At 36.7% G+C, this 26,523-nt stretch overlaps 1 protein-coding gene across 1 annotated transcript in view; it reads left to right on the top strand.

The window, feature by feature from the left end:
- Nucleotides 1–26,523, top strand: part of GPD2 (glycerol-3-phosphate dehydrogenase 2) — a 134,319-nt gene that overhangs the window by 45,553 nt on the left and 62,243 nt on the right. Inside the window, exons 3-6 of the mRNA XM_069472462.1 lie at nucleotides 8,161–8,332; nucleotides 20,017–20,141; nucleotides 21,455–21,552; nucleotides 22,894–23,057. Coding sequence (XP_069328563.1) covers nucleotides 8,161–8,332; nucleotides 20,017–20,141; nucleotides 21,455–21,552; nucleotides 22,894–23,057 — 559 coding nt within the window. The remainder of the gene's footprint in view (nucleotides 1–8,160; nucleotides 8,333–20,016; nucleotides 20,142–21,454; nucleotides 21,553–22,893; nucleotides 23,058–26,523) is intronic.

Below are 26,523 nucleotides of genomic sequence, written 5' to 3'. Positions count from 1 at the left end.
AAGTTGCAAATGTCTAGGATTTTTTTTTTTTAATTTGCAAGTCTAATGATGCACAGACATAGTAAAACTGATCTCATTCTGAATCTTGTTCAGGGTGAATGTTTTCTGGGATGTAAACTCTGAAAGATTATAAACTTGGCTTTTAATTCTATGTAGGTGCTCATGCGAGTCTCTTAACAAAAGCTGTGTGTTTGCTATCAGAATGCTGGAGGAATTTTCTTTCTAAAATGAAAATGAAAATGAAAATTGGTTTACAAGTTTAAAAAAACCCCTTACTTCCCCCCCTCATAATTAGATATAATAAAAAAATCAAAATCAAGTAATATTAAGTATTAGATATTCTCCCAATTCCACCAAGATTAGAAGTTTTTTGTTTAGGAGCTGTGGTTGGAATCATGCTAGGCAAAAGCAGTTTGCTTTGTGTCTTTGGCTCTCCTTTTTTCTCAGTATTAATGGCTGAATTAGGGAACTGATCCTGAATCTGGTAGTGCCTGACTTGTTCCTGCCTGTAGGCCAGGGTTGGCCAACTCATAAGCCTACAGGGGACAGACTGGTGAGGCACAAGTGTGACGCCAGTGAGTGGGAATCCTGGGCTCACAAGAGCACGGGAGTCCTGTCTAAAGGCCGAGCGGCTACTCATTTTCAGCACATAAACGTCAGATAGAAATCCTGATTTTTATGTGAAATACTGCAATTTTGAAATATTGGATGTGTAATTCACTTTTTAAGAAAATAGTATGCAGAACAGAGAAAACATGCTAGTATGACTTTCGGTCTTAGCACACGCTATTCCCACTTCCTTTCCTGGTTTTTGTCGCCCAGCTAATGCCTATTAATTTTTCTTCACTTGATTTAGCTGTAAGTTCCAGGAAGCATTCTCAGGTCTGGATAACCTCCTGTGGCTCTTGGAGCCTCTTCTCTATGTTAAATTCACTTGTAAACAATATTTAATGTCTCTTTCTCTTTTCATTTTGTGCCCTAGAACTTTGTCCTTTTCATTTTGTCCTCTAGAATCCTTGAGGACCTCCTATACATACTGATTGTAAGTGATGGTGTTAGGTTCATGTATGGATGTTCCCTGGTCCCCTGGTTCCCGGTGAACTGGTACTGAGTCGAGCTGATGATGGAGTGATCACAAACACGGAGCAACTTAATACGATTTATTACACAAAAGAAAGAATGAAAGTAAAGGAAGCTTACACAAAGGGAAAATACGTTCCAATGAGAGTGGACTGGGTCAGTCTCCAGGAGTGGAGAAAGACACTGGAGGCTGAGCCCATGCCGCCTTTTATAAGCCCACTAGTTTGTCCCGCCTCTCCTCTGGCAGGATTAGTTGCCATTTCCCGCCTTTGGGGGTGATTGACAGGTTGGTGTTATATAACAGGTCACATGACAGGTTACATAACAGAATAGTTATGTAATAGTTCCCTTCCTGTGTATTTATTTTTTCTAGAATTCTCCATGAAGCTCCACCCATGTTATGCTAATTAGATGGTAATAAGCTCTAAGTTTATTAAAGGTTACCAGGAACTTTTTAGTATGTTTGTTCCCACCAGGAAACAGTGCCTAGTCATAATTTGGCTCCTAGTACAATTTGGTTCCTGCTCTCTGCCCTTAGCCACTCCCTTGCCACCTGTTTACCCTCTGCCAGACCTAACAGTGGTGAGTCAAGGATCTCCTCAGGACACATGAGGAGTTTGGTCTCTGAGGTGATTTAGGTCATGTAGCCATCCCAAGGCTTCTCCCAGGGTCTCTGGCTCAGCCTTTCAGTGTGGCTTATTTACCAGACTCCTGCTTAATCAAACTGCCTTAGGAAAAAATGAGGATGAGGAAAGGGGAGATCTAGAAAGATCTGGAGCCTCAAAGCCTCTTTTCTTAAAGCATGCTATCACTTACAACTACTGTTTTATTCCTGCTGCGTTTCTCTTCTTTATTCCCCTTAATCAACATATTCTAGGAGAGGTAGAGTGCACATGTGTTTTTGTAACTCAAAACCATATGAAGCCAAAATGAGTCTTTCCCCTGTTGTAATTATAAGTAGGACCTTAGGCTGTGTTTACTGCCTCCAAAATAAATGTGGTGCTTAGCTTCTCAGTTGCAACACTTCCCAGCTTTTCTGAAAATAATAAACAAAAATAAAATGTTATTTTAAAAGTAGTGTCAGAAATTAAATAAATTACCCTCAATAGTACTACATATTTAAAAAAAATTTTTGGAGAAACTGTTCAGTAAAACCTCCACAACAAATCCACACCAAGTCCCCAACACTCTTAAACAAAAAACTACCCATTTAAAAAAACAAAACAAAACAAAACAAAACAACTTTCTACATTTGGTAACTGGTTATATCTTATTCTATTATAACTATTTAGTCTATTACTTTATTTTTTCTCATATTATATGTAGAGTCAGTGTGGTCTGGTAGTGTAAAACTTAGTCTCTGTTGCCAGGCTATGTAGGTTCAATTTCCAGGTCAACCATGAACTAGCTGTATAATTATGGGGCAATTACTTAACTTCTCTATGTCTCAGTTACTTCTTTTGTAAATTGGAGACCATAATAATACCTAATCTGCGGGGAGTTAGCTACGCTCCCCGCAAAGAGGTTTTTTTCTTTCCAGTCGGGTCTCTCAGGCAGGGGTCGTCACAAAGGATGAAAAAATAGTAGGAAACAGATATAAAATAATAATAATAAAACACAGAGCCAAAGATATAGTTTATAAAGTAAAGGTTTATGAAAATAGACAAAGGAGGAGTCCAGATGGATATATTTCTCCCACAAAAATATATCAAAGACTGAAACTCCACACAGGTATTTTATAGGGTAGATACATAGGCTCCTGTTGCCAAGGGCAATGGGATTTACATACTAACAGGCAGTTTGGTTTAGGGTCAAAGTCTTCTAAAAGGCTACTACAGATCCTTTAACTAACTCTATCTAGGGGAACAATGAGTTACAAAATCTTCTTAGGGCAGACTTGTAAGTTTTATGATAAGGCTACTACTTTAGCAAAAAACAGAGACATCTTGGCTCCGGTGATTGTGTTCTTGGAGACAGAGATCTCAGAAGTCAACATGAGCTGTGCCTTGTGTTAATTACTTTAACCGCATGGTTCCGTCTGGGCCTGGCTTGGGCATTAGCATATCTATTTGATCAGCTCTCATCTCTGGTGGTCTTTGTTGGTCAGCTCTGGCAACCTATGGCCCTAGCTGAAGCCTGTCTTGTCTTTCAAAACAGGTGAGAACCATAGGCCCAGTTTACAGCTGTCTCTGAAATGCAGCTGTTACTAACCAATGAGACGCCCTCCTGAGGTGAGGCAGCTTTTGAACTAACACATTTATTTTTTCTTTAAGGCAAAGCCTTATTTGACTTCTGAAATCAAATCTTGTCTCCAAAAATACAGGGGGCATTTCTATTAGGCTCAACACTAATCCATATGGTCATTGTGAGGATTAAATGAGTACACAAAAGCAAAACCCTTATAAGTGTCTGGCACATAAGTGCTTCATACATATTTGCTTGTTTTTTAAAGTCAAGTTTATTGAGGTATAATTCTAGTATAAATTGAAATGTAGTAAAATCCACCCTTTATAATATACATATAGTTCTATGAGTTTTGACAAGTACATGCAGTTATGTAATCACCACCACACTCAAGCTATGGAACATTCCTATCATCTGCACACATTTCCTCATGCCCTTTGTAGTCAGTTCTTTTTCCTTTATCCCCAGATCCTGGCAATCACTGATCTGTTTCTTGATTCTATAGTTTTGCTTTTACGGAACATGGTATAAACAATCCTTGGAGTCATGTAATATGTAGACTTCTGAATCTGGCTTCTTTGTCTTAGCATGGGGGTTAGGGAATTTTCTGTAAAGAGCCAGAGAGTAAACATTTTAGGCTTACAGGCCATACAGTCTCTGTTGCAACTATTCAACTCTGCTGTTACAGTCATGGACAATACATGAATTATTGGGTGTGGCTGTGTTCCAATAAAACTTGTTTACAAAACCAGGTGGCAGCCAGATTTGGGCTGAAGACCATAATTTATGCCAACACCTGATTTACCATAATGCAGTTGTTCATTCATGTTGTCGGGTATATCAGTAGTTTGTTATTTTTTATTGCTGATTATTATTCCATTGCATAGATGTATCACAGTTTATTTAATCATTCAATAGGTGAAGGACATTTGAGTTTTTTCCAGTTTAGAGCAATTATGAATAAGCCATTGTAAACATTTGTCTACAGGTTTCTGTGTGAACACAGGTTTTCATTTCTTTTGGGTAATTACCTAGGAGGGGATTGCTGGGTTGTATGGTAGGTATATGTTTACCTGTGTAAGACACTCCCAAACTGTTTTTCAAAATAGCTGTATCATTTTGCATTTCCACCAGCATGATAAGTGAGTTATAATTGTGTTGCATTCTTGCCAGCACTTGGTATTGTCTTTTTTTTTTTTTTAATTTTAGCCATTATAAAGGACTATGAGGAGTCCTAGAAACCAGATAAATTAAGTTGGAAGCTCTTGAAGGGTTTTGTACATGGAAATGACGTTATTTGGGTTTTAAAATTATTTCTCCACCTGCAATGTGGAGAATGATTTAGAAGGAGGCAGGGTAAATGTATGAAGACCCCTTTGGTAGGATATCACATTAGTATAGGGGAAAGGGAAATACCTTGACTTGAGAAGGGGCAGTGAAGAGGAAGAGGTGACTAGATGTGTGAATTTTTTAGGAGGTAGAATCAATAGGACTCAGGGATTGGTCAGATACGGGACTGAAGAGAATGGGAGCTGTCAAGGATACTTCCAAAATACGTGGCATCGGGAACTACATGTATAATGGCACCCTTATTGAGATGAGGAACACTGACAGAGAAAAAAGGTTTGGGCATATAAAGTCATCAGATCAATTTTGAGACACATGTGAGACATCCAAATGGAGATAGCAGTTAGGCAGTTTGATATCTGGGTTCTGGAATGGGGGAACAAAATTAGAAGTCATTGTGATAAAGGATATTTGACAATATGGTGTAGATGAGATTCTCGAGAGAGAGACTTATTAGTGTGATCTGAAAAAAGTGAATAGGATAGCTCCAAGAGAAACTTTGGTGTTTAATGTTGGACAGTCGAGGGACACTGAAAGGAAGCTGAGAGAGAGTGATTCAGAGAGGCTGGGGAGAGAGAGCTGTCCCCTGAAGCCTAGGTAGGTGAACCAATCAGTTGTAGGCTTTTTGGATTAGTTGGTAGCGTGGTGGGCATTATTCAGTTTTGGTGGTGATGGTGGTAGCGATGTGTATGTGAGAATCCAGATTAGAGTGAGTTGAGGAGTGAATAAGGAGGAAAGGCAGTAGAAGCAAGGATTTACAGGTCTTTCAAGAATTTTTAGGGTGGTTGTTAGAAACATACGTAAGAAGTGTTTTTTATTGTTTGTTAAGAGGAAATAGGTTAGAGCTTGCCAGAGAGAAGGGTGAGGGAGGGGGTGAAGATAGGAGAAACAGTGTTGGCAATGGAATGAGATCCTCATGCACGTGAGTGATGTCCGTCAGATCCAGCACACTTGCTGAAGAAGAAACCCATAGAGTTTAATATTCACAGTTAGAGTGGAATGGGGGCTTTTAGTATTACTGAGTTCTAATGAACTATATCATAACATGGTCTTTAAACTTATTTCTCAAGTGTATCTAGAAAACTTACCAAGCAGAAAATGTCAGGAATTCTTCTGATGTGTGAAAACACTCTGGCGGTTTAGTTTAGTCACTTGCCAGTCTCATGTCCCAGTCCTACCCATCTGTCATGGCACAATTGAAACCCTCAAATGAAAGACTCTCCCTCCCTCCCTCTGTATGGTCATAGCCTGGTGTTTTCCCTTCGAGTTTGGTGTTTGTTCTTTCTATATAATCATTATATATGCATATATTGTATATATATTTTTCTTCTTCTCATTAGATGATAGAAGGCAGAGACCATAAGTGAAGGATGTTATGTTCTCTATAGCACCTAGCAGTTGCATTTATTTAGTTTGTTACCTTAAATTTATTAAAGGTAAAAATTCAGACATGCTTATTAGCAGATAATTAAGAGGAGTTATGTGAAGAATAAGATTTTTGTGGCTTGGCATCTGAAAAATTGGCATAGCTTGAAAGATTATGGTACCTGATTATAACTTTTTGTTTTTGCCATACTTAGTAAAGTATGTGTTGAAAGTTCCTTGTTATATGCTTCTAAGGAATCAAATTATTTAATAATAATAGTAACAATAACAACAACTCCTCTTTGGTGGCACTTTGTCATTCACCTAAATGACTTTCATATTATTACTCCATTTAGACTGAGGATAACGCAGAGATGCAAAGATAGAGACATCACAGGTATTTTATCCCCATTTTTCAAAGAGGAAGCCGGAGAGATAATGTGTCAAAAGTCACATTGCTGGTAAACAAGTGCTAAAACTTAACCTGGGACCGTCTGACCCTAATCCAGTGTTTTTTCTTTTCTTTTTTTTAATGTATTTTTTTCTTTTTTTATTTTCTTCTTGAGTCAGAGTCTCTCTCTGTCGCCCCCGGTAGAGCACAGTGGTGTGATCATAGCTCACAGCAACCTCAAACTCCTGAGCTCAAGCGATCCTCCTGCCTCAGCCTCCTGAGTAGCTGGCACTACAGGCATGTGCCATGAGGCTCAGCTAATTTTTTTATCTTCTGTAGAGATGGGGTCTTTCTCTTGCTCAGGCTCGTCTCAAACTCCTGGGCTCAAACCATCCTCCCACCTCGGCCTCCCAGAGTGCTAGGATTACAGGCGTGAGCTACCACACCTGGCATCTTCTTCTTTTTTTTTTTTTTTTTAATACAGGGGTAAAAATATTACAGGGATACAAATGTTTTGGTTGCATAAATTGCTTCTGTACTGGAGTTTTTCAGTGTACCCTATGGTTTCTTTATTTTTATAAAAATCCAGTTAGCCTGGTAATAATTAAATCCAACTACAAGAGATAATTTGGTTTATTTTATTTAAATGAACAAAAAATCGCCTTTCTTGGGTGATCAGAACAATCTCTTGGTAAGTGCTAAGATCACCTCTTCTTGAACCAGGTTTGGCCTGCTGGTTCAGAGCTTCCTGTGTGGCAGAATGGGAAAAAAACCCACTAACATGGATTGTGCTGATGCTATGATTTAAAGAAAAGAAAATGGAATTCCCATATCCGTGGACTACTAATAGAGCAGCGCTGGGCAGCACCGTTCAATATAGTGTATGAACCTAGTATTAGCATTTCGGAAAAAAAAGATACCTGTTTTTCTGGGTTTTTGACTCTAACTTCTGGCCTCTGGCAATTACTTTTCTTTTTAACGTCCAGTATCATTTCTGATTTAGGATGATAAGTTATATTCTAAAAAAGAACTAGAAATAGGGAAGGTCTTTATCTTTTGGGGGGACTATGCCTGGCTTTAATTATAGTATTCAAGGTTTTCAAAACTGAAATAGTATACATTAAGTATATAAAATCTGTAATTTTATATTAAAATATTTAATAGGGAAGCCTTTGACTAGAATCTTTGGAAAATATCATTCTCATTGGACATAGCTGATTATTTAAACTAGATAGTAACTTCTGGTTAAACAGATTCTTTTTAATTATACCGATTTAATCTATAGTCCCCAAACTCTAGAATATATTTTTGGCAGAAGAGTTGAGGAATGAAGAACATATACTTTAAAGAAATTGCAAAAAGACATAAAGTTCTTTTTCCTCCTCCTTCAGGACTTTAAAATGTTATCTGCATGAATTGCTGCTACTGGGTAAAACATTTCCTTATGTTCCCTTATTAATTGTCTTAGATAAAGTATTTGGGAATTGCTGTATAGTTTTGGAAATAATTGAGCTTAGCTGTATAGGAAACAAAAACAGGCAGTTGAGGTATTGAATCTGAAACCAGGCGTTCTGTGGCTAGTTATGATTCATGAAAAGAAATACATCTGGAATTTTAAGGAATTTTTTTCCCCCCAAGGTAGTTGGTTCTATAGCTCCATGTGGGCTGTGGACTATATAGTCTTGCTCTGGTATTCCCTCTATCCATTAAAGATCTCTTCTTTTAGTATATTGTAAAATTTATTAAATTTACATTCCAGGTAGACAACTGAAAATGATTTTCTTTTTTATCAGGTGAACCTCGCCTATGTGGAAGCAGCAGAGTACATTTCAGAACCTGTGAATAGGGAGCCTCCTTCCAGAGAAGCTCAGCTACTGACTTTGCAAAACACGTCTGAATTTGATATCCTTGTTATTGGAGGAGGAGCAACAGGATGCGGTTGTGCACTAGATGCTGTCACCAGAGGTACGTCCTGATGTGGATTAATGCAACACAGATAAAGGTTTCATCTTCCCTCCCCAATATAAATAAATACACAGTATGCGCTCTACGCTAGTGAAGTCACATTCTGTTAGTGTTCTCTAATTTTCCACTCTCTGTGAAGCACCTTTGCAATTTTAAAAATATAGACACTTGCGTGATTTTAAAATTAAATATAATTTGTTTTTACTTCAGTGAATTTGTTTAAAAAGAAAACTTTATATTCCTGCAAATTCATTGATTTGATGTTCTGGTTAATTTTTTCTAATACACAGTAAAGTAAATATACCCCCAAATGACATTTATGTCAGTTAAGGGTAGAAAAAATTTATTAAAATGAAATAATCTATTAAAATAATTCTGTTTGTTCATCTGTCTCTTAAAGTCATTTCTTCCAGGGAAATATGGACTGCAGTTTGGGAAACTCCAGTTCACGTGACTAAATAACAGAAAAGACTGCTGCTAACCTGTAGTTCTGTCTTAGTCGCCCTGTCTACTATTATTGGTTAGCTTTAGGAAAGACAAGATGAGAAATTCCTTAAAAATAGAAACATGACATATAAAGAAAGAAATTTTAGAAGGAGCACTAATGCTCTTTTGTATGATATATTGAATAAAATAACCTGTTTCTTTTCTTGTGAGTATTAGAGTAGATCTTGGAGTCAGAGAAATCTGGTACATACCCTGGCTTAGCCTCTTGTGTGTGTGTGCGTGTGTGTGTGTGTGTGTATGTGTGTGTGTCCAGTGTTGCTGAGAGTAGAGGTGGAGATGATAGGCAGTAGGGTAGAATCTAGAATTGAGAATGGACTGGTTATTAATGATAAAAGAAGAAATGAGATAAGATTCTATGAAAAAAGAGGACATTGTTTAAATGTAGACCCAGAGCTGCTAGGGAGAGGTAAGGAAAATTACAAAGCCGGGCTTCCCTGGAATAGTTAGGATGAGTTGCAGGACTGCAAGTGCAATAATAAGGCAATCATTAAGTGCCTTTTATTCCTTTTCTTCATTTGAAAAGTCTCACCTAGGCTTGCTTTTGTGTACTTTCTGTATTTATATATTTTTAAAAACATAGACAAGATCATATTATAGTTACTCTTTTGCAGTGTGTTTCTTTCAAATAACAGTATATTTAATCAATCTATACATGTATATAATATTCATTTTTGAAAGGCAAAATTTCATTTCATTTATTTCTACTTAATGAATATGATGGAAAAATTCACTGTAAGGATGTTCTTATTAATGATTCCTTAGGTTGTTTTCAATTTTTTCCTTGCTATTTAAAACAATACTATTTGTGAGTCAAGTTCTAAACCAGTTCTGAGAATACAAAGACTAGTAAGATGTGGACTTGACCTCCAGGAGCTTACAATTTATTAATATTTGTTGAACAAATAAATTTTTCTTTGGGAAGTGAAGAGTATTTAGTAGTGACCAGGACATTAGCTAGTGCCATTAGCAGATGATTTTCGGTGATGATAGTGATGATGATGATTATGATGATTTTGAATAGATAAGAGTTTCCAGAGCCTGAATATTGTTCAGGTTTTTAATTTTTGTATTAATAGCCATTAAGGACACCACATTGTACTTTTTAAATATCTCTTGGCATACTGATTGCTGTCTTAAAATGATTGACTGTCTTTTATATATGTATGAAATTATGATTTATAAAAGGGATAGACAAACCTTAGTTGTATTTCCTATATTATGCTGGTAGCCCTCGGGGGTAGTGTTTATAATTAAAATGTGTAAAGAGATGCTGAAGGTAATCTATATTTATCCTTTTACTACAATTCCTGATCATATCAGTAGCCCTCTGAAGTGTGAAATAATCATGGGCATTTGGTTAATGAATTGTGCATTGTTGCTGTTCATTCATGGAATTTGCTCTTTTATTATATTTGATGCTTCACTTAACAACAAATTTTGCTTTCTCTGCATTTGATATGTTTTTACCAAATTATTCCTGATTGTATCCATTAATCTTTAGTCACATTTGACAAAAATAAATTACTGTGATCTTTTAAAGTTACCAGTAATAATTAGATTTTTCAGGACCTCAAAGTTTTGGGGGAACCACTAGATGTTAAAGGGCTTGTATAAAAATGTTTGCACAAGCTTTTTGATAAAATACTATGCCCAAATGCAATTTTGGTAATGGATAAACAAAGACTGCAGGGAAGGAGAAAAAGTCTTGTAGTCTTCACAATGAACATTTATTTGCATTCTTATCATCTGCATTTTCTCAGGAATCAAATTTCATTTGTTTCATTTGGGAATATTATTTTATAAACATAATATGCACAATTCTCCTCACGTTCTCCTGCAGGTCTTTAGGATCAATAGAAATTACTTCACTGTTTAACACCTTTGTGTCCAGTTCCTGGGCAGAAACACAGCCCTCAAGCCCAATTGTGGGCACTTGGCTCCCAAAGGAAGCTGGAACGAGGAGAATCTGATAAACGTGTTCACTCGCTCAGGGTTCTTCAAGGTGTTTTCTTTAGTTCTTTATGTTCTTTTATGTGATTTTACCTATATGTATCTGGGATCACCTAGTACATTTTTGGTTTCAAATCTGATATATGAAATTTAACCTATGGCTTCAGTTCAAATTCCAAAGAAGACTGCCTCTTGCTGGAGGAAAACATTAATTGTAGTTCTCTTATTTAAAAGTGTATACGTACTTGTAGTTTATAAGTAGTGTCTGGCTACAGTTCTTGAATTTCCACTATACTTCCTTTAAGTCTAAGGCAGTACAGCATAGTGATTAAGATCACAGTTTAGAATTAGAATGAACTCAGGTTAAATCTTGGCTTCATTGCGTACTAGCTCCGTGACCTTCAACAAGTATCTTAACCTTACAGAGAACCTCAAGTTTCTCAGGCATAAATGGAGGATAATAATAACACTCTTTTCCATAAGTATTTAGAAAAGGGGTGAGGTGTGTGCATTGCATAAAAAATGCGTGAAAGGGAGAGTCTTGGAGATAGTGCATGCTGAGGATTACAGGTCCACACCCCTCGGTACCCCCCTACCTCCACTGTGAAAGTAGGAGAAAATCCCATTTCAAGAGGTTGAACTGCAGCAGATGAAAGTTTGCTGTTTGCTGGACACTGCTAATGAGACTAGATTGCAAATTCCTCTTAAAATTAATCTGGAAATTTAACATAATTTTAATTAATATAGTGATGTCCTTTGGTTAGGGTTGGGGGAATGGATTTGAGAAGCAGTGTTAGATTTACTAGATTAATTTTGAAAAAGAATACTGATAGGAAGGTAGAGACCTATCAGATAGTAAAGTGTATTGTAAAGCTACTATAATTAAAATAGTTTGTCAAAGGTATAGATGAGTGGAACAAAAGTAAGAATCTAGAAATAAATATAAATAAAGTTTAGAATATGATAAAGGCAGCATTTCAAAATTGTCGTTACTGGTTATATAATAAATGATATTGGAGTATCCACTCCCCCCAATTTATATATTTGTGTATGTATATGTGTGTGCGTGTGTATATTTTATCATATTCATGTGAATCAAGGATTTAACAATGAAACACCATAAAACCATTAGAAGAAAGTATTTGTGAATTAAAAAAAGAATGAAGTAGGAGAGGTATTTTTAAGCATTACACTAAGAAAAGCCATAAAGGAAAATGCTGCTAAATTTGATTTTATAAAAATTAAAATTTACCTGTGACAAAAATATAATAAAGTAAAAATGTGAAATTTGGAAAATATTTATAAAATGTCAGACAGACAGGGCTTGTTTCAGGTTGTTTCCAACTTTTCTATATCCTTTTGTTTTGGGATGTCTGTGATCAACAGTATGTAGCTAGATTCCATTTATTTATTTTTATTTTTAATACTTAACAGGTGACATTATTTAATAAATTAATTTAATTCACTTATGTTTATTTTGATTCCATGTGCATTTACTTTGTGTTTTTCACCTTCTATCTTTTTGCTTTGCCCTTCTTTTCCCTCCTTTCTGTGTGCTTCATGTTAGAACAGTTTGGTATACCCTCAGCTCTATAGATATAGTAGCCACCACCCTTAAATCCCATTAGGAACTTTTCCTAGAACCAGATGGAGGCTCCTGCCCTTTGTTCATCTTGGGGACCCTGCAGACCAACTGCAGAGCCAGCTGGCACCTTGGCTCTGGTGTTGGTGTCCAGATCATGTCTATCTTCCTGCTTCCTTGGCATGTCCCAGCAGATAGTCCCCTGCCCCAGACAGTGGTCAAGGGAAGGTTGTCAAGCTTCTTGTGCAAGTGGTGGAGCCTTTCTTCAGTCCCAGCATTCAGATGTTCCACTGGCTTCTTCACCTTTCCTCGCAATGGATAGTTGTATTCCTCTTACCCTTCAGGAACTGAGAGCTTGGTTGCCTTTGCCTATTTCTAGATGCTGAGCCCACCAAGACAAAAAGCTTTTGGCCTAAACACTGTGCTCTGAGTTTCTGCTACATTTCTGGTCCATGGAATGTTTATCTTATTTTTGAGTCAACCATGTCCTTTAAAAACCATGTCCTTAAAAAAAAAAAAAAAAATATATATATATATATATATATCTATATATATCTATCTCTTTGTGTGTATGTGTGTGTGTGTGTCATTTTCTCTGTGTTTAGAGAAGAGGAAGAGTTCAAAGACAAGCTTACAATGCCATATTGATTTTTTTTAAGCCAAATTTACCAACTTTATACAATGCCATAATGATAAGAATTTTATTTAAAGTATATTTATACTAGCAATAAATTGGAATATATTCAGTTATTGAAAAGAGGTGGCTATATAAGTATTTATGGGGAATATGGTTAAGATATGTTACAAATTTAAAAATGCAGATTGTGAAGAATAAGTGTTAATTCTATTTGTTTTTAAGCAAAAAAGTACATGAATTTTGTACTTTCATAAGCATAGAAAGTTTCTGATAAAATACATGAGATAGTTTTAATAGTTAACATTGGTTACCTCTGGATTTTGTAACTAGAAAGGCAATAATATATTATTTTCATTATTTTCTCTTTTTACTCTTTTATATTATTGGATATTCTTCCTCCCTTTGAACATTGACAATTTTTATAAGAACAAAACAAAAAGAGAAAGCAACAACAACAACTGCCTGATTCCCAGAAATTGTATTATTGCAATTAATGTTACAGCTTAATACAGTTTTGTGACTTCATAATCACCTATGTGCTTAAGGAACACAAAGTATGTTAATAATATGCTCTAACTTAATATAGTATCTCTATTACTAGTTTATCTGTTTTCTAATAGAAACATAGAAATGGGTATTAAATAACCAATCCGATATTATACAGTTTTTATAAAATGCTAACATTCATTGTTGGAGGATGCCAGGCCAAAGCACAGGGTCTTGATAGTGAGGATTACCAAGCTAGGATTATTTTGCAGCTTTACAGGAGTGTTAGTTTTTAAGGAAATTGATCCTTCGTATAAAATGTTCAGCCTTTGGGTTAGTTCCTTTTCTTATTAATGGCAATGGCCGAAATCCAAAATTAAGTGCCCAAAGCTTTTCTGAAGAAAGATAAACTCACTTCTCCTTACACTACATCATTTTTTCTTCATGCAGCATACCTGTGTTTAAGGTGCTAATGTGGAAAGTGCCTTTAGCTTTCTGATTTGTGTGTTATTACCTTGGTACCTCTGATAGTTATTTTGTAGCGATCACTCTCACCTTTCTATAATATTTAAAATACCTTAATAATGACATATCTGAAAATTTATTCTAATGACATAATTACAGATACAGAGAGTCTAAATGGAAATGTAATCTTGCAGTACTATTTGTGATAGAGAAAAAAGGAAATAACCCAAATGTTCAAAAATAAGAAATTGAATCAGGTACAGTGGCTCATCCCTGTAATCCCAGTGACTCTGGAGGCTGAGGTGAGAGGATGGCTTCAGGTTAGGAGTTCAAGGCCAGTCTGGGCAACATGGTGAGACCCTTGTCTTTAAAAAAATTAAAAAAAAAATTAGTTCAGTGTGGTGGCTTGTTCCTTCAGCCTCGGATACTTCAGAACCAGAGACATGAGGATAGCATGGGTCCAGGCGTTGGAGGCTGCAGTGAGCTGTGATTGTACCACTGCCCTCCAGCTTGGGTGACACAGTGAGACCTCATCTCTTAAAAAAAAAAATTGAATACATTATTATAAATATTTAATGCAATACTATCCACACATTAAAAATAAAATTATACAAAAATATTTATTGACATGGAGAAATGTTTACAATAAACAGTGTTAAATGAAAAAAATTGAATAAAATATAACACATGATCTTATTTTAGTAAAAATGTACATATGTGATTATATACATGCATAGAAAATGTGAACGTTTAAACACCCAAATGTCAACTATGGTTATCTCTGAGTGGTGTGATTACAGGAGAGTTTTATTTTGTTCTCTTTGCTTCTCTGCATTTATTATATTGAGCATGTTTTCATGCATAATAAGATAATCAGTAAAAGGTATTAAAATATACTTCTGTTCTGTTTCATGTTGTGAAAGTTAAATGTCGTACCATTTCTCCCCTTAGATTCTAATTATCTCTTTATATTCTTCCAACTGTCTTGATCCATGAATTGGTTTAGTTGGAAGTAGCTAGACAGTCTTGCTCAGGTCAGAAACGACAAAGCTGTAAAGAGCTGCATTTAGTTCATACCCCTCGCTCCACCCAGAAGATAAAATTTCAGCGTGTTAAGAGATGGGATGAAGATAGTGGATGGTAGATTTCAAGTTGACTTTATTCTTCTACTATAACTAATCTTGTTATTCTGCCTACGATTTCAGAGTAATTTTATTCCAAATGTTAATATTTTATTACTGTCATGAAATTCATGAGACTACTTTCTGAAAGTAATCAATATTAAAAATCAAAAATTAAATAATAATAATACCACCCCAATGTTCTGGTTCATCTCAATAGTAATAGAGCTTATTGCTTTCCATAGAAAGTAATTTTAATAATAAAACCAAGAAAACAAAAAAGTATTCCTCAGAAAATCTTGAACTAGTTTTTAATGTATAGGGAAACCAGTCCTTCTCTTCCTGCAATGTGAAGAGGTCACTCTTTCTACTCGGAAGGAAGATCTTTTTCCCGGTCCCCTCAAATTCATAGCAATGAGTAGTTGGTTGAATTCTGGGTACATTATTTTTGATGGCCTTCACACTTAATTATTTTACCTAAAAGCACAAAATGTTAGCATTGAATGTCACTTAAAAATACTAGCTGGGCATAATGGTGCATACCTGTAGTCCCAGCTATTAGGGAGACTGAGGCAGGAGGATCTCTTGGGCTTAGGAGTTCCAGGCCAGCCTCGGCAACGTGGTGAGATCCCGTCTCTAAAATATAAAAAATACTATTCACTCTCTCTGAGAGGATAAAACAGCTCGTTTTTTTCCCTACTTCCTTGCCTTATACTTAAAATATCAGAAAACTGAGCTCTTAATTTCAGATCAGTAATTTCTTGAAGGGAGGAAAATAGTTTAGATTTCTTGAGATGTAAAATAGAAAGAAACAGATTGGATAACAGAACTATACAAGAACATCAAAAGGCTTTTTAAAATTTTGTGTCTTCATTGCATTTAGTTAATTATTAATAGTTAAGGAATAAGTTATGAGAAGCAGTTATAACAAATAATAATGTTTTAATTTTGTGTTATTTTCCTCCTTTCTACTTCTCTCTTTCTCATTCAACAAATATGAGATATTCAGAACATTCAGCATATTTGAAAATTTTAAAATGTTTTCCTTTTTTAGAGTATCTTTTTTTTTTGTGGTTCACAAAACTCTTAGTAATACTTTTAGGTTACACAGTGCTTTAATATATCAATTTAGCCATAACTTTAGTGACTAAATTTTTTTTAAGTTTTGTCTCTGGAAGGGGCAATATCATTTTTCTGCAGAAATTCTGGTGGGTAACTTGATGATTAGACACTGGAAATAATGGGACAGGAAAAACAGCCTGGTTTGACGGAGAGGCCTATTTTAACTTCCATTGGTATTCACTAGAGTTTCTCACATATGTACATGTGAATAACTTTGAAAATGTCCAAATACTGGAAAAAGCAGTTTTGAGAGCTTTAAAGTGTTAGCTCTCACTTAAATATCCTGAAATATCCCCTTGCGATGGCTTGCTAATTCCTAGAGTAGTTCCCTGCCTCACACTGTGTCAGTCTGGGAAAGAACAAAAATCCACCCTGACAACACAGCCCATGAAATTCTCTCTTCATGCCACTCTCCAGTGCCACCTTCTGCCTGCTGAGGCCGGATGCTTCCCTGCCCTGATCGTGCTATATGGCGCCAGTGCCCTCAATGATCTCCTGCCGCCAGCCCTTCTTCTCCAGCTCCACCCCCAATCCCTGCGGTCAGAGAAATCTTTCTAGAACACTATTCTGATTTCTCAGTTTAAAACTTAAAATACTTTTTTCTTTTTCTCTGTTTTTTAAAGACAGAGTCTCGCTCTATTGCCCAGGCTGAAGTGCAGTGGTGTCTTCATAGCTCACTGTAACCTCGAACTCTGGGACTCAAGCGATCCTCCTGTCTTGTCCTCCTAAAGTGCCGGGATTACAGGCGTGAGCCGTCGTGCCTAGTCTCAGTTTAAAACACTTTGATGGTTCCCCTGACAAGCAGCTTAATGGTTTCTCAAAACATTATCTGTGAACTGCTGGGAAAAAATTAAATTGTATTCCTTTGTGATGATCAAAGAAAATTAACAAGCACACCCTAGTTCTCCGGAATAGATGCCTTGTTACTGAGTACAGTACTCAGGTTCATGTTTGTGTGTTATTGATAACAAATCTTTCTTTTTGTTTTCCCCTTAATGAAGCATTTGTTTCTCAAACTGATCCAGGAATAGGCATGTTCTCAGAGGCATTTTCCTTTTGAGGAGATCTAGATATTACTTTCCTGTGAGAAACAGTGGCCCATAGGACAGGATCCAAATGCCCCAATGTGGATCAAAAGCCCCTGGTGATCTGCCTTGCCCATTCTTCCCAGAGGGTCCTTCACTTTGCCCCTTGTGCCCTGCACTGCAGCCCGAGTGACAAGCAGCCCCTGAATACGCTGGGCCACTTCTCTGCCTTGGGCTTGTTTTTGGCAGTGTGTGTGATTCCCCTCCTCCCCTCCACCAGTCTTGAACACAGACTCCTCTGTAGACTTTCCTGAAGACCCCATCCTCTGGTATAGTCTTGGCTGCAGTTAATCTTCACGTAGGGAAATGTGTCACCGATAGACTATCCCCCAAATTTGGTAGCTCAAAACAGCAACAATTATTATCTCCCAGTTTTGGTGGGCTGGGCATCTGGGTGAGCCTTGGTGGGGTCCTCTGCCTCTGAGTCGCTCATAGGCTTACAGTACTTCCCAGGAGCTCACATCGTTGTTGGCAGGATTTAGTTCCTCCTGGGTTGTTGGACTGACGCCTCTGTTCCTCGTGACCTGCTGACAGGGGGCCTCTCTTTCTTCCTGGACTCACGCGTGACAGCTTGCTTCGCTTGAGCAAGCCAGGGAGAGGGCAAGAGAGCACTAGCAAGAGAGAGAGCACTTCCCCCATCTTTTGTAACCTAATCACAAAAGTGACATGCTATTATTCGTGCATATTCTGCTCATTAGAAGAAAGGTGCTAGGTCCACCCACACTCAAGGGCAGGGTGTTACACACTAGGGAGTTGGGATTACTGGAGACTGTCTAGGAAGTTTATCTACTGTAGTTTGTAGGATGCCTTAGGGCAGGCCCAGGTGAGGAAGCCGTGGGCTGGAGGAGAGGCTGCTTGGCCTCTCAGTCTTATTTCTCTGCCTCTCATGATGTGGGCATCTTGATGCCTTGACTGATTCCAGGGCTTAAAGAGAGGTCTATTTTAAATAATCTGACTCTTAAATACCACTTGAAAGTCAACTCCCTCATCTGATCTTCAACTGAAGAAAAGATGGTCTATTTTAGTGCTGGAAGAAGAACTCTGTGTTGAACTTACTAAGAAAAGGTGATAGAGCTCACCAAGACCATACATTTTTATGATTTGCAAATGTAATTTTGGCTATATGCAATTCTGAGTTTATGTCCTGAATTTAACTTCTAACCTGGAGTAAGGTGAGTCCTCTATTTTCACATGTGGTCCCTATTAAACTTTGCTGCGCTTTGTTTACTTGCCTCCCACAGCCTGGTCCGTGCCTGATTCATTTCCAATATCAGCACTTTGGCTCTCAATTTTCTAAAAAAGTACTAATATTTTTCTGTGTTTTTAATACATCCAGTGCTAAATTTACTAAGCATTGCTATGGTTTTAATAGTTGAGAATTTTACAGAAATTTCTGATATATATGGTTTTGAGTGACCTGGGTCTATGATACCTGTAATTTTTGTGTTATTTTGCAAGCTAGTTAAGACATTAACAGTTTTTGCCCTTGAATTAAAGTTCTCTACTTTTCTTTCCACAGTTTCTAAATATTTTGTCCTTTTGAGTCAAGGGAATTGCCCTGATTTTATGATGACATTTGGGTATGTTAAACTGTTAAAAGTTATAAAAACGACCCTTTGGTATTAAATGTAATAAATGGCTCTGAATTGAATACATGCACAAGTTCTCCTATATGAACTTTGTGAACTCAAACTGCTCTGGTTACATTTTCTCACTGTAATTGGATTTTATGACATTCTCTCATCCCCCAAGAAGAGAGATGGTATGCCAGGCCATGAAAATTCCTCGTGACTTGGTGTTGATGTCCACTTTGGGTCTTTTGAGGTTTTGGCTTTCATCTCTCTACTAGTGTGTGACACTTGTATACTCCTGGTCATCTCCAATCTGGAAGAGGCAGGGTGTCTCTGTAACAAAACAAAACAAAATGAGTTTTGTCCCCAAGAGATCTATAGCAACTTTCAAATACATGAGGCAGGGGTTACTTCTGGAACTGATCTGTCTTTGCTCAGCCTCACCTTATCAAGAATATTTTCTTTATTCATGGGTACTCTAACTGTGTTCATTTGTACTGGCTTGTATTTCTTTGTAATTCTAAAATATTGCCATGTTGGAATTTTTTTTTTGAATGTTTTAAATTAGACTGGAAACTCCTCAATATTAGTGGTTACTCTCTTCTTTCTTCTTCTGTTTTGATATCTTGGATTTCTTTTTCCATTTTATACCTACCATAACACCACCCCAGATACATTTCTCAGAAGTCAGCACATAGAAGGTGGTCTAGTCTAGATTTGTTGATGATGTAGTAGAATAGACCAGAGATGAGGGGCTGGAACATGTTTAGATTCGTGAAGTGTGGGAAGAAATTGAGTTCTAAAAGGCTTCATAACACAATGCTCAGTTAACTCTTCATGGCTAAAGATGGGTGTCAGGCTCTTCTTTGACCCTCTAAATGCACTGGAGTATGTTACTGCCATGAGATTGTACTGTAATATTCTCTAGTTGTGATTCATTCACAGTTAATATGCTTCTAGTCTGGTTTGACTTTTCCCCCAGGAGGAGCCTAAAATCTCTTCATTATAATATAGACAGTGTACTGCACTTTGAATACAAATTTATCCATGTTCAGAGTAATTTTTCTTGTGATTGTCTCTACCCTGGAGAAGTGCCTTTAATGAATTACATACAAATTGTGTAATTTAAGAAGTTAATTTGGTTTTCTGGTTACACAGGACTAAAAACAGCCCTTGTAGAAAGAGATGATTTCTCATCAGGGACCAGCAGCAGAAGCACTAAATTGATCCATGGTGGTGTGAGATATCTTCAGAAGGCCATCATGAAGTTGGATATTGAGCAGGTAATTGTGTATGCTGGTTGTTAAACAAAAATTGCGACTCTGCTTTTTTTCTACCCAATTAAATCAGATGTTTTTTTTTAATGGCTTTTAACATTTCTCCCTATTGGAAATACCTATTTCATGTATTCTGCTGGAATATCTTTCGGGAGAGGTGTGTCAGTTCTTTCCTGTAGTATTATGTTTATGGGTGATCAGGGGCTTTTTCTACACAGGCATGTCAAAGTAGCAGATTTACAAAATCACTTTTGGATGTGTTGCCTTTTAACAATTGTGATTGGGTTTTTGCCAATGGCCACCAAATTACTACTTTGAAAGCAGTTTCAGGGGAGCCGTGTTGTCACGCAGGGGGAGTGCCAAATTGGTCCTCTTTGACTGTAACTGCAATCATACGCTCATACTGTCCCTGACATATTCTTAAGGAAAAGATGATCTGAGTCATGCTTTTCTTATGTCACACTTTATTGTGTCCAGTCTGCCACCATTTGAAAACTGCCAAGGCAGTGTGGAAGATGACATTTCCCAGAGGGGTAAAAAAAATCAGCTGAACTCCCTATCTGCTTTTCGTACATGAAAAACACAGCAGCACCGACTTGACATTGTCAAGTTTTGAATCTGTCCCCTTTTTTTCCCTTGACAAGTCACTTTTGAATCTGTCCCTATTTCTTATGTTTCTCTTGGGCATTGTGATGGATGCAAAGAAAACAGCATAGGATTTGGAAACCGTCTAACTTGTGTTCTGCATTTGTGTTCTGTGTTTACTCAACATCTATGAGCCTCAGTTTTCTTATTTGTAAAATTAGAATTATAATAGCAGTGCTGGTTCTTTAGAGAGGAATAAGGAAGACTACAGGAGTAAAGACAAAAGGCTTTTTATAATCTGTAAAATACTGTGCAACTGTTAAGTATCATCTTTGCATGGTTTAGTGAAGCCAGGAAGAAAACTTTTAGCATGAATTTAAACAATCTGTTATCTCTTACACAGAGAAAATATTATGGAGAGCTGAGAAAGGGAGACAATACAGAGGATGCAAGATAAATGGCTACAATAATCTTGTAACTCAAGTCAGGAAAATATCTTACACCTGGGAACTCTGACAGCATGTTTTTCTCCTATGCAAATACAGTTAAGGTTTCTAAAAAATCTTTGAGGTTGACAGCATGATGTATTATTAGAAATTTGATTAGGAGGGAGCTATCCTCACTCAGAGGTAGAAGGTTTCTGTGTATCAATCAGTTGGCAGGGTGTCTATTTGCCATTTGAAAATATTATGATCTGTTACTGCCAAACTAATTTTCTCTGTTTTGCCTTTCAGTATAGGATGGTAAAAGAAGCCCTTCATGAGCGTGCCAACCTGCTAGAAATTGCTCCCCATTTATCAGCTCCATTGCCTATAATGCTTCCAGTTTACAAGTAAGCTTTTTGATATCACCTGTATGCTGTGTGCTTATCTGAGGTCAATAGAATGACAGTTTTATGGAAAATAATCCCTCAATATATATTTCTTAATGTGGTTTTAATTGGTCCTAATCTTTAATCCCTTTCAAATATTTCCCATTGTTGTATTTAAAAGTGTGACTTTTCTTAAATTACTCTCTACCCACCCGTCTCTAAGGACCAGATCTTGAAGGCAAAGGAGGTTGTGTTCTGTTTTTGTAATGGGTAGTTTCTTATTCCAGTTTCTGAGAGTATATAGATGAACAGCTACATTGGTACTGAGGAATGTAAGAGTGCCCTTAGCAGAGTATAAAATGCAGAGCCAAAATGTATCCTGCAGCAAAATCTAAACCGACCATGTACCAACTTGAAACCCAAACCATTTTGAGTCATTTTAAATATCTGAGTTAACCCAAACTGAAATTTGGTTAGGAGATGTTGGATTATAAATTATACAACCCAATTTCCCTAATGTTATTAGAGCCATTTGTGAAGTTGCCTTTAGTTGGGATACAGATGATATGAAAAAGTGGGTTATATAACTCTTTTAGACATGTGAGTGTTGTGGGGACTTAGAAACAGATTTTTATAATTTTGTCCATCTTTTGTTATAGATTGTCTAGACTTCTTAAACCAGTGATTCTCAACCTTGGGTGCACATTATAGTCATCTGGGCCCCCGGCCTAGTCCAGTTAAATCAATCTATGGACATTTGAAGCCCAGGCATCAGTATGTATGTATGTATGTATGTAGAGACAGAGTCTTGCTCTGTCACCCAGGCTGGAGTGCAGTGGCCTGATCGTAGCTCACTGCATTCTTAAATACCTGGGCTCCGGTGATCCTCCTGTCTCAACTTCCCAAGTAGCTAGGACTACAGGCACATGTCATCACACCTGGGTAATTTTTCTATTTTTTGTAGAGAGGGAGTCTTGCTATGTTGCCAGGCTGATTTTAAACTGTTGGCCTCAAGTGGGATCCTCCCGCCTTGGCCTCCCAACATGCTGGGATTACAGGCATGAGTCGCCATGCTTGGCCCAGTATTTATATTTAAAGTTCCCCAGAGAATTCTAATATGCAGCTAAGTTGATTGAGAATCACTGCCTTAGAGAAGATTCATTTAAAATCTCATTGATTCATTTACTTAGAGACTTCAGCTAGGTTGGTGTCAGAAAATCGTTATTCAGGTCTGTTTCTTTTACAGTCCACTTCTAGGTATGCTTTGTTTTTCTTAAATGAAAAGCGTTTTGTAATTTAAGGTGACATTCTATAATGTTATACTCTGTTTCTAAAGAACCTTTCCCCCCATTTATGCTGTAGATGGTGGCAGTTACCATACTACTGGGTAGGAATCAAGCTGTATGATCTGGTTGCAGGAAGTAATTGCCTGAAAAGCAGTTATGTCCTCAGCAAATCAAGAGCCCTTGAGCATTTCCCAATGCTGCAGAAGGACAGACTGGTAGGAGCAATTGTCTACTATGATGGTATGTGACTTTTTTTCTTACAAGATACTTTACTCTCACTCACGACCCTTATAATATATTCTTAATGAGATAGTTTTGCATCCTTTGAATGTTAACTTGACACAACACACAAATGCACATGCCCACACATACTCACCATTTTCTCTTACACTGGCTGAGAAACTCCACATAATGTTTTACCTTTAATATTATTTGGTTTACATATTCCTTTTCTCCTCTGATTTTTACTTTGTGTCTCATGGTTTGTTTGGTCCATTTCTCATCATTATAATCATGCCATTTAATTTGTTATGTATTTGCTAGTGAATACCTGCCTTATGAATATATTATAATGTTGAAAGCAGCTGAGGATCTGTTAGATTTTCTAGATGAAACCTCTATTTTCAAGGGGTTATAAACATAGGGAAAAATGCCCGTTGGGCTGGAATTGACATGTTTGTATTTTGCACAGGACACAATTCTTGACTGTGTAATTTATGTGATGAAGGTATATGAACATTGCATCTGCTAAACCAAGCCCTCAGTTTTTACTCCTTATTTTATTGTTGTTGGATGTTTTCTAACAGTGACATTATCTAGTTTCCATTTGCCATGTGTTCAGTGCTCATTCTTTTTTCACATGTGTACAATATAATTCTGTCCACTTTTATTTGAAGGAACTAAAGACTTAGTGTGATGGACACAAAACAATATAAAACAAAATAGGCAAAGCCATTTGTGAAGTTTTACTAGTAGTTTTAAAGAGTGTATGAGATTGGAATATAGTCCAAGGATGTTCATTTATAAGGAAATAGCTGGACACAGATAATTGTACATGTTCCCACAGTCTTAGAAATTTTGCGATGCCAAGGATGACTTAGCCTATATCTCAGTGAGCCCTCCACTCCCACTATGTGATTTTTTTATATTTAGTATTACACATCTAAACTCTTATCAAGAAGAAGTTCTTTTTTATTCAGGAGACCTTAGTATTTATACTTCACATTATGGGACATCCTCAAGGCTATTCCTAATGTTTTTTCCCTTTTTTCCATCGTTACATTTCTTAATCAATTCAGCAGTCTGTCAGGCTTTTATATATAAATGCAAAAAGTGTACGTGCAGAGGGGGCAAGGGGGACCCAACTCAACAAAATGTCCTAGGAGCAACAATATTAGAAAAATGTTAAGGGTCTTAGGCAAATATTAAAAGCTAGAAAAATCACAGTTTGCAGTGCCTTCCAGCATCTGAACACCACAGGGGGGCCACTTAACTACTTTTTTGGTGCCCTCGATTGAGCCTACATGTTAAAGGACAACCTTAACTGTGAATTTGCTTTCTCTGCATCAGACCCTTAATGTTAATCCATTGTAGTTTATTGGGTGATTATAGTAAAGAGGTTTTTGGTCCAGGAGGAGTAAGAAGGCATTCTGTAAATAGCATCCTGCCCATCCTGACAGGGGAATGTTTGTGGCCTTTGCCTCTTATTGCAAATCCCTCCTGCACAAACCGTCTCAAATCCTTCCTGATTTTCTATACTGTGTGATGTATTAGAAACTAACTAATAATTTTATTTATTAACTTGTACATATCTAGATCTCCTTAGCAGAAATATTAGTGGATGCCATGTATGAGTTTGTGGCATCCTGTTTTACGTTGGTTTGGTATTGTTAGGAATTACAGATTCTTATTGATTCTACGTGGAGTAACCAAAGGAAACCTATATTACATAATGCAGAAGAAACATTATTCTTTTAGAATCAAGAGGAAAAAGAATTCTTTAATCTAGAATTGATCTTTGTGGCTTGTTATAGTTTGCAAAATTATGAGTTTAGTGAAGATTATTGAAAAATTTACAAATTACTATTTAAAAAATTTTAAAGAGCTGTTTGGAAATTAGTTGTAAAATCTTAAGTCTTGAACCAAAGGAGTAAAAGTAATTATATTCTATTCATTTGAAATAAATGATTTGTTTTTTTGACCTTATTCTGAAATGATACAGGCCCAATTGTGTTATACTTGAGGTGAGGCAAAATAAGAATGTGAAACAGTTTCACAGAGTATTCATAGATAGGGCAACTTTTGTTTCACCTAATAGGGTGTGATGAGCACATTAAATATCAATATGGAAATAAGTTGGAGAGGAGCATGTAGGTAAAGGAATTAAATACAGTAAATGCATGCTCAAAAAAATGAAGGGATGCCTTACCCCCTGACCAGAACAATGATAGTACAGTATCATCCTGCTACCAAGGTATTTCAGAGAGGAAAAGAATACCCTTGTGAACTTTTTAGTATTGCAAACTCAAGTCTAAACATTTTAATTTATAAGGTAAACTTTCTTAACAGGAAAAAATTATTTACTTTTCTTTATAAATAACCATTATGAGAATTTAATAACAGTAACCCAAATAATTTCAAGATGCATTCTTCAGGCTACTTGAAATAACTTTTTTTTTTTTTTTTTTTTTTACTTAAAAAATAACTTATTGAGGTGAAATAAGCACATAGCATAAAATTAACCATTTTAAAATGAACAGAAATCAGAATTTTTATAACTTTCACCTAGGGAGAATCTTGATTCTGTTGAAAAAGTGGCAGAAGTAATCAAATGAACTTTTAATGCTACCAGAAGTTTTGCTAACTAAAAACCCTTATTAGTAATACAATATATAGTTACTTCAGCACTGGTGAAAAGTGACACATAATGCTGTGAAAATATAGTGGGACAGACAAGTGAACATAGCTGTTAACTTGGAGCAGGGACTGAGAAGACCTTTAAAGTCTCTTCCACACAGAGATGTTAGGGCTGTAAGACGTTCCTTCTGAAGTACAAAATGTACAAAGGTCAAGAAATTTTTCTTGATTACTCATAAGCACAGTTCATCCTAAGTAAATCCTGATGGCTGTTGCACATGATTAAGCCAAAATCTATTTCCCAACAAAGGTCCATAAAGATAATAAAGATAATAAAATAAATTCTACATTCTTTTTGATGAAGTAATTATAGTGGCTGTTCTGTGCATGGGCGTAAGTATGAACCATTACCATATTTTGTTGTTAACTGTTGAAAAACAAACTCATACATATGGAGGAATTACTATCATCTTTTTTAATGCAGATAGAGTAAATGTCAAATTTCTTAGTAAAATCCATGAAATGGAAGTTGGGATAGGAGGTGACATACCAAGTTTTTCCTCCAGTTATATTTTCTTCTTATATTCTGTTAGAGAAAACATTCAGTCACTCAGTTCTTGATGGAGACACATCCTAGTGTTTTCTTACTAGCCCTTGCCTTCTCCTAGTGGAGCCTTTTACACGGGACTCTGGCCATGACCACTGATAATGGAGTTACCAGGTAGAGGGTGTGGTGCCCTGGCCAACTCTCCCATGTCAGAAGGAAGTGTTGAAGGCATAATATGCTTGGGGAACTTGGCAGGCTGTGAGATTATGTGAACCAGCTGCTGGGGTCAGGGGTAGCCAGTTA

The sequence above is a fragment of the Eulemur rufifrons genome, chromosome 1 (assembly GCF_041146395.1).
Source record: "Eulemur rufifrons isolate Redbay chromosome 1, OSU_ERuf_1, whole genome shotgun sequence".
NCBI lineage: Eukaryota > Metazoa > Chordata > Mammalia > Primates > Lemuridae > Eulemur > Eulemur rufifrons.
Note: the sequence above shows the minus strand (reverse complement) of the source record. Positions and strands in the feature narration are given on the sequence as shown.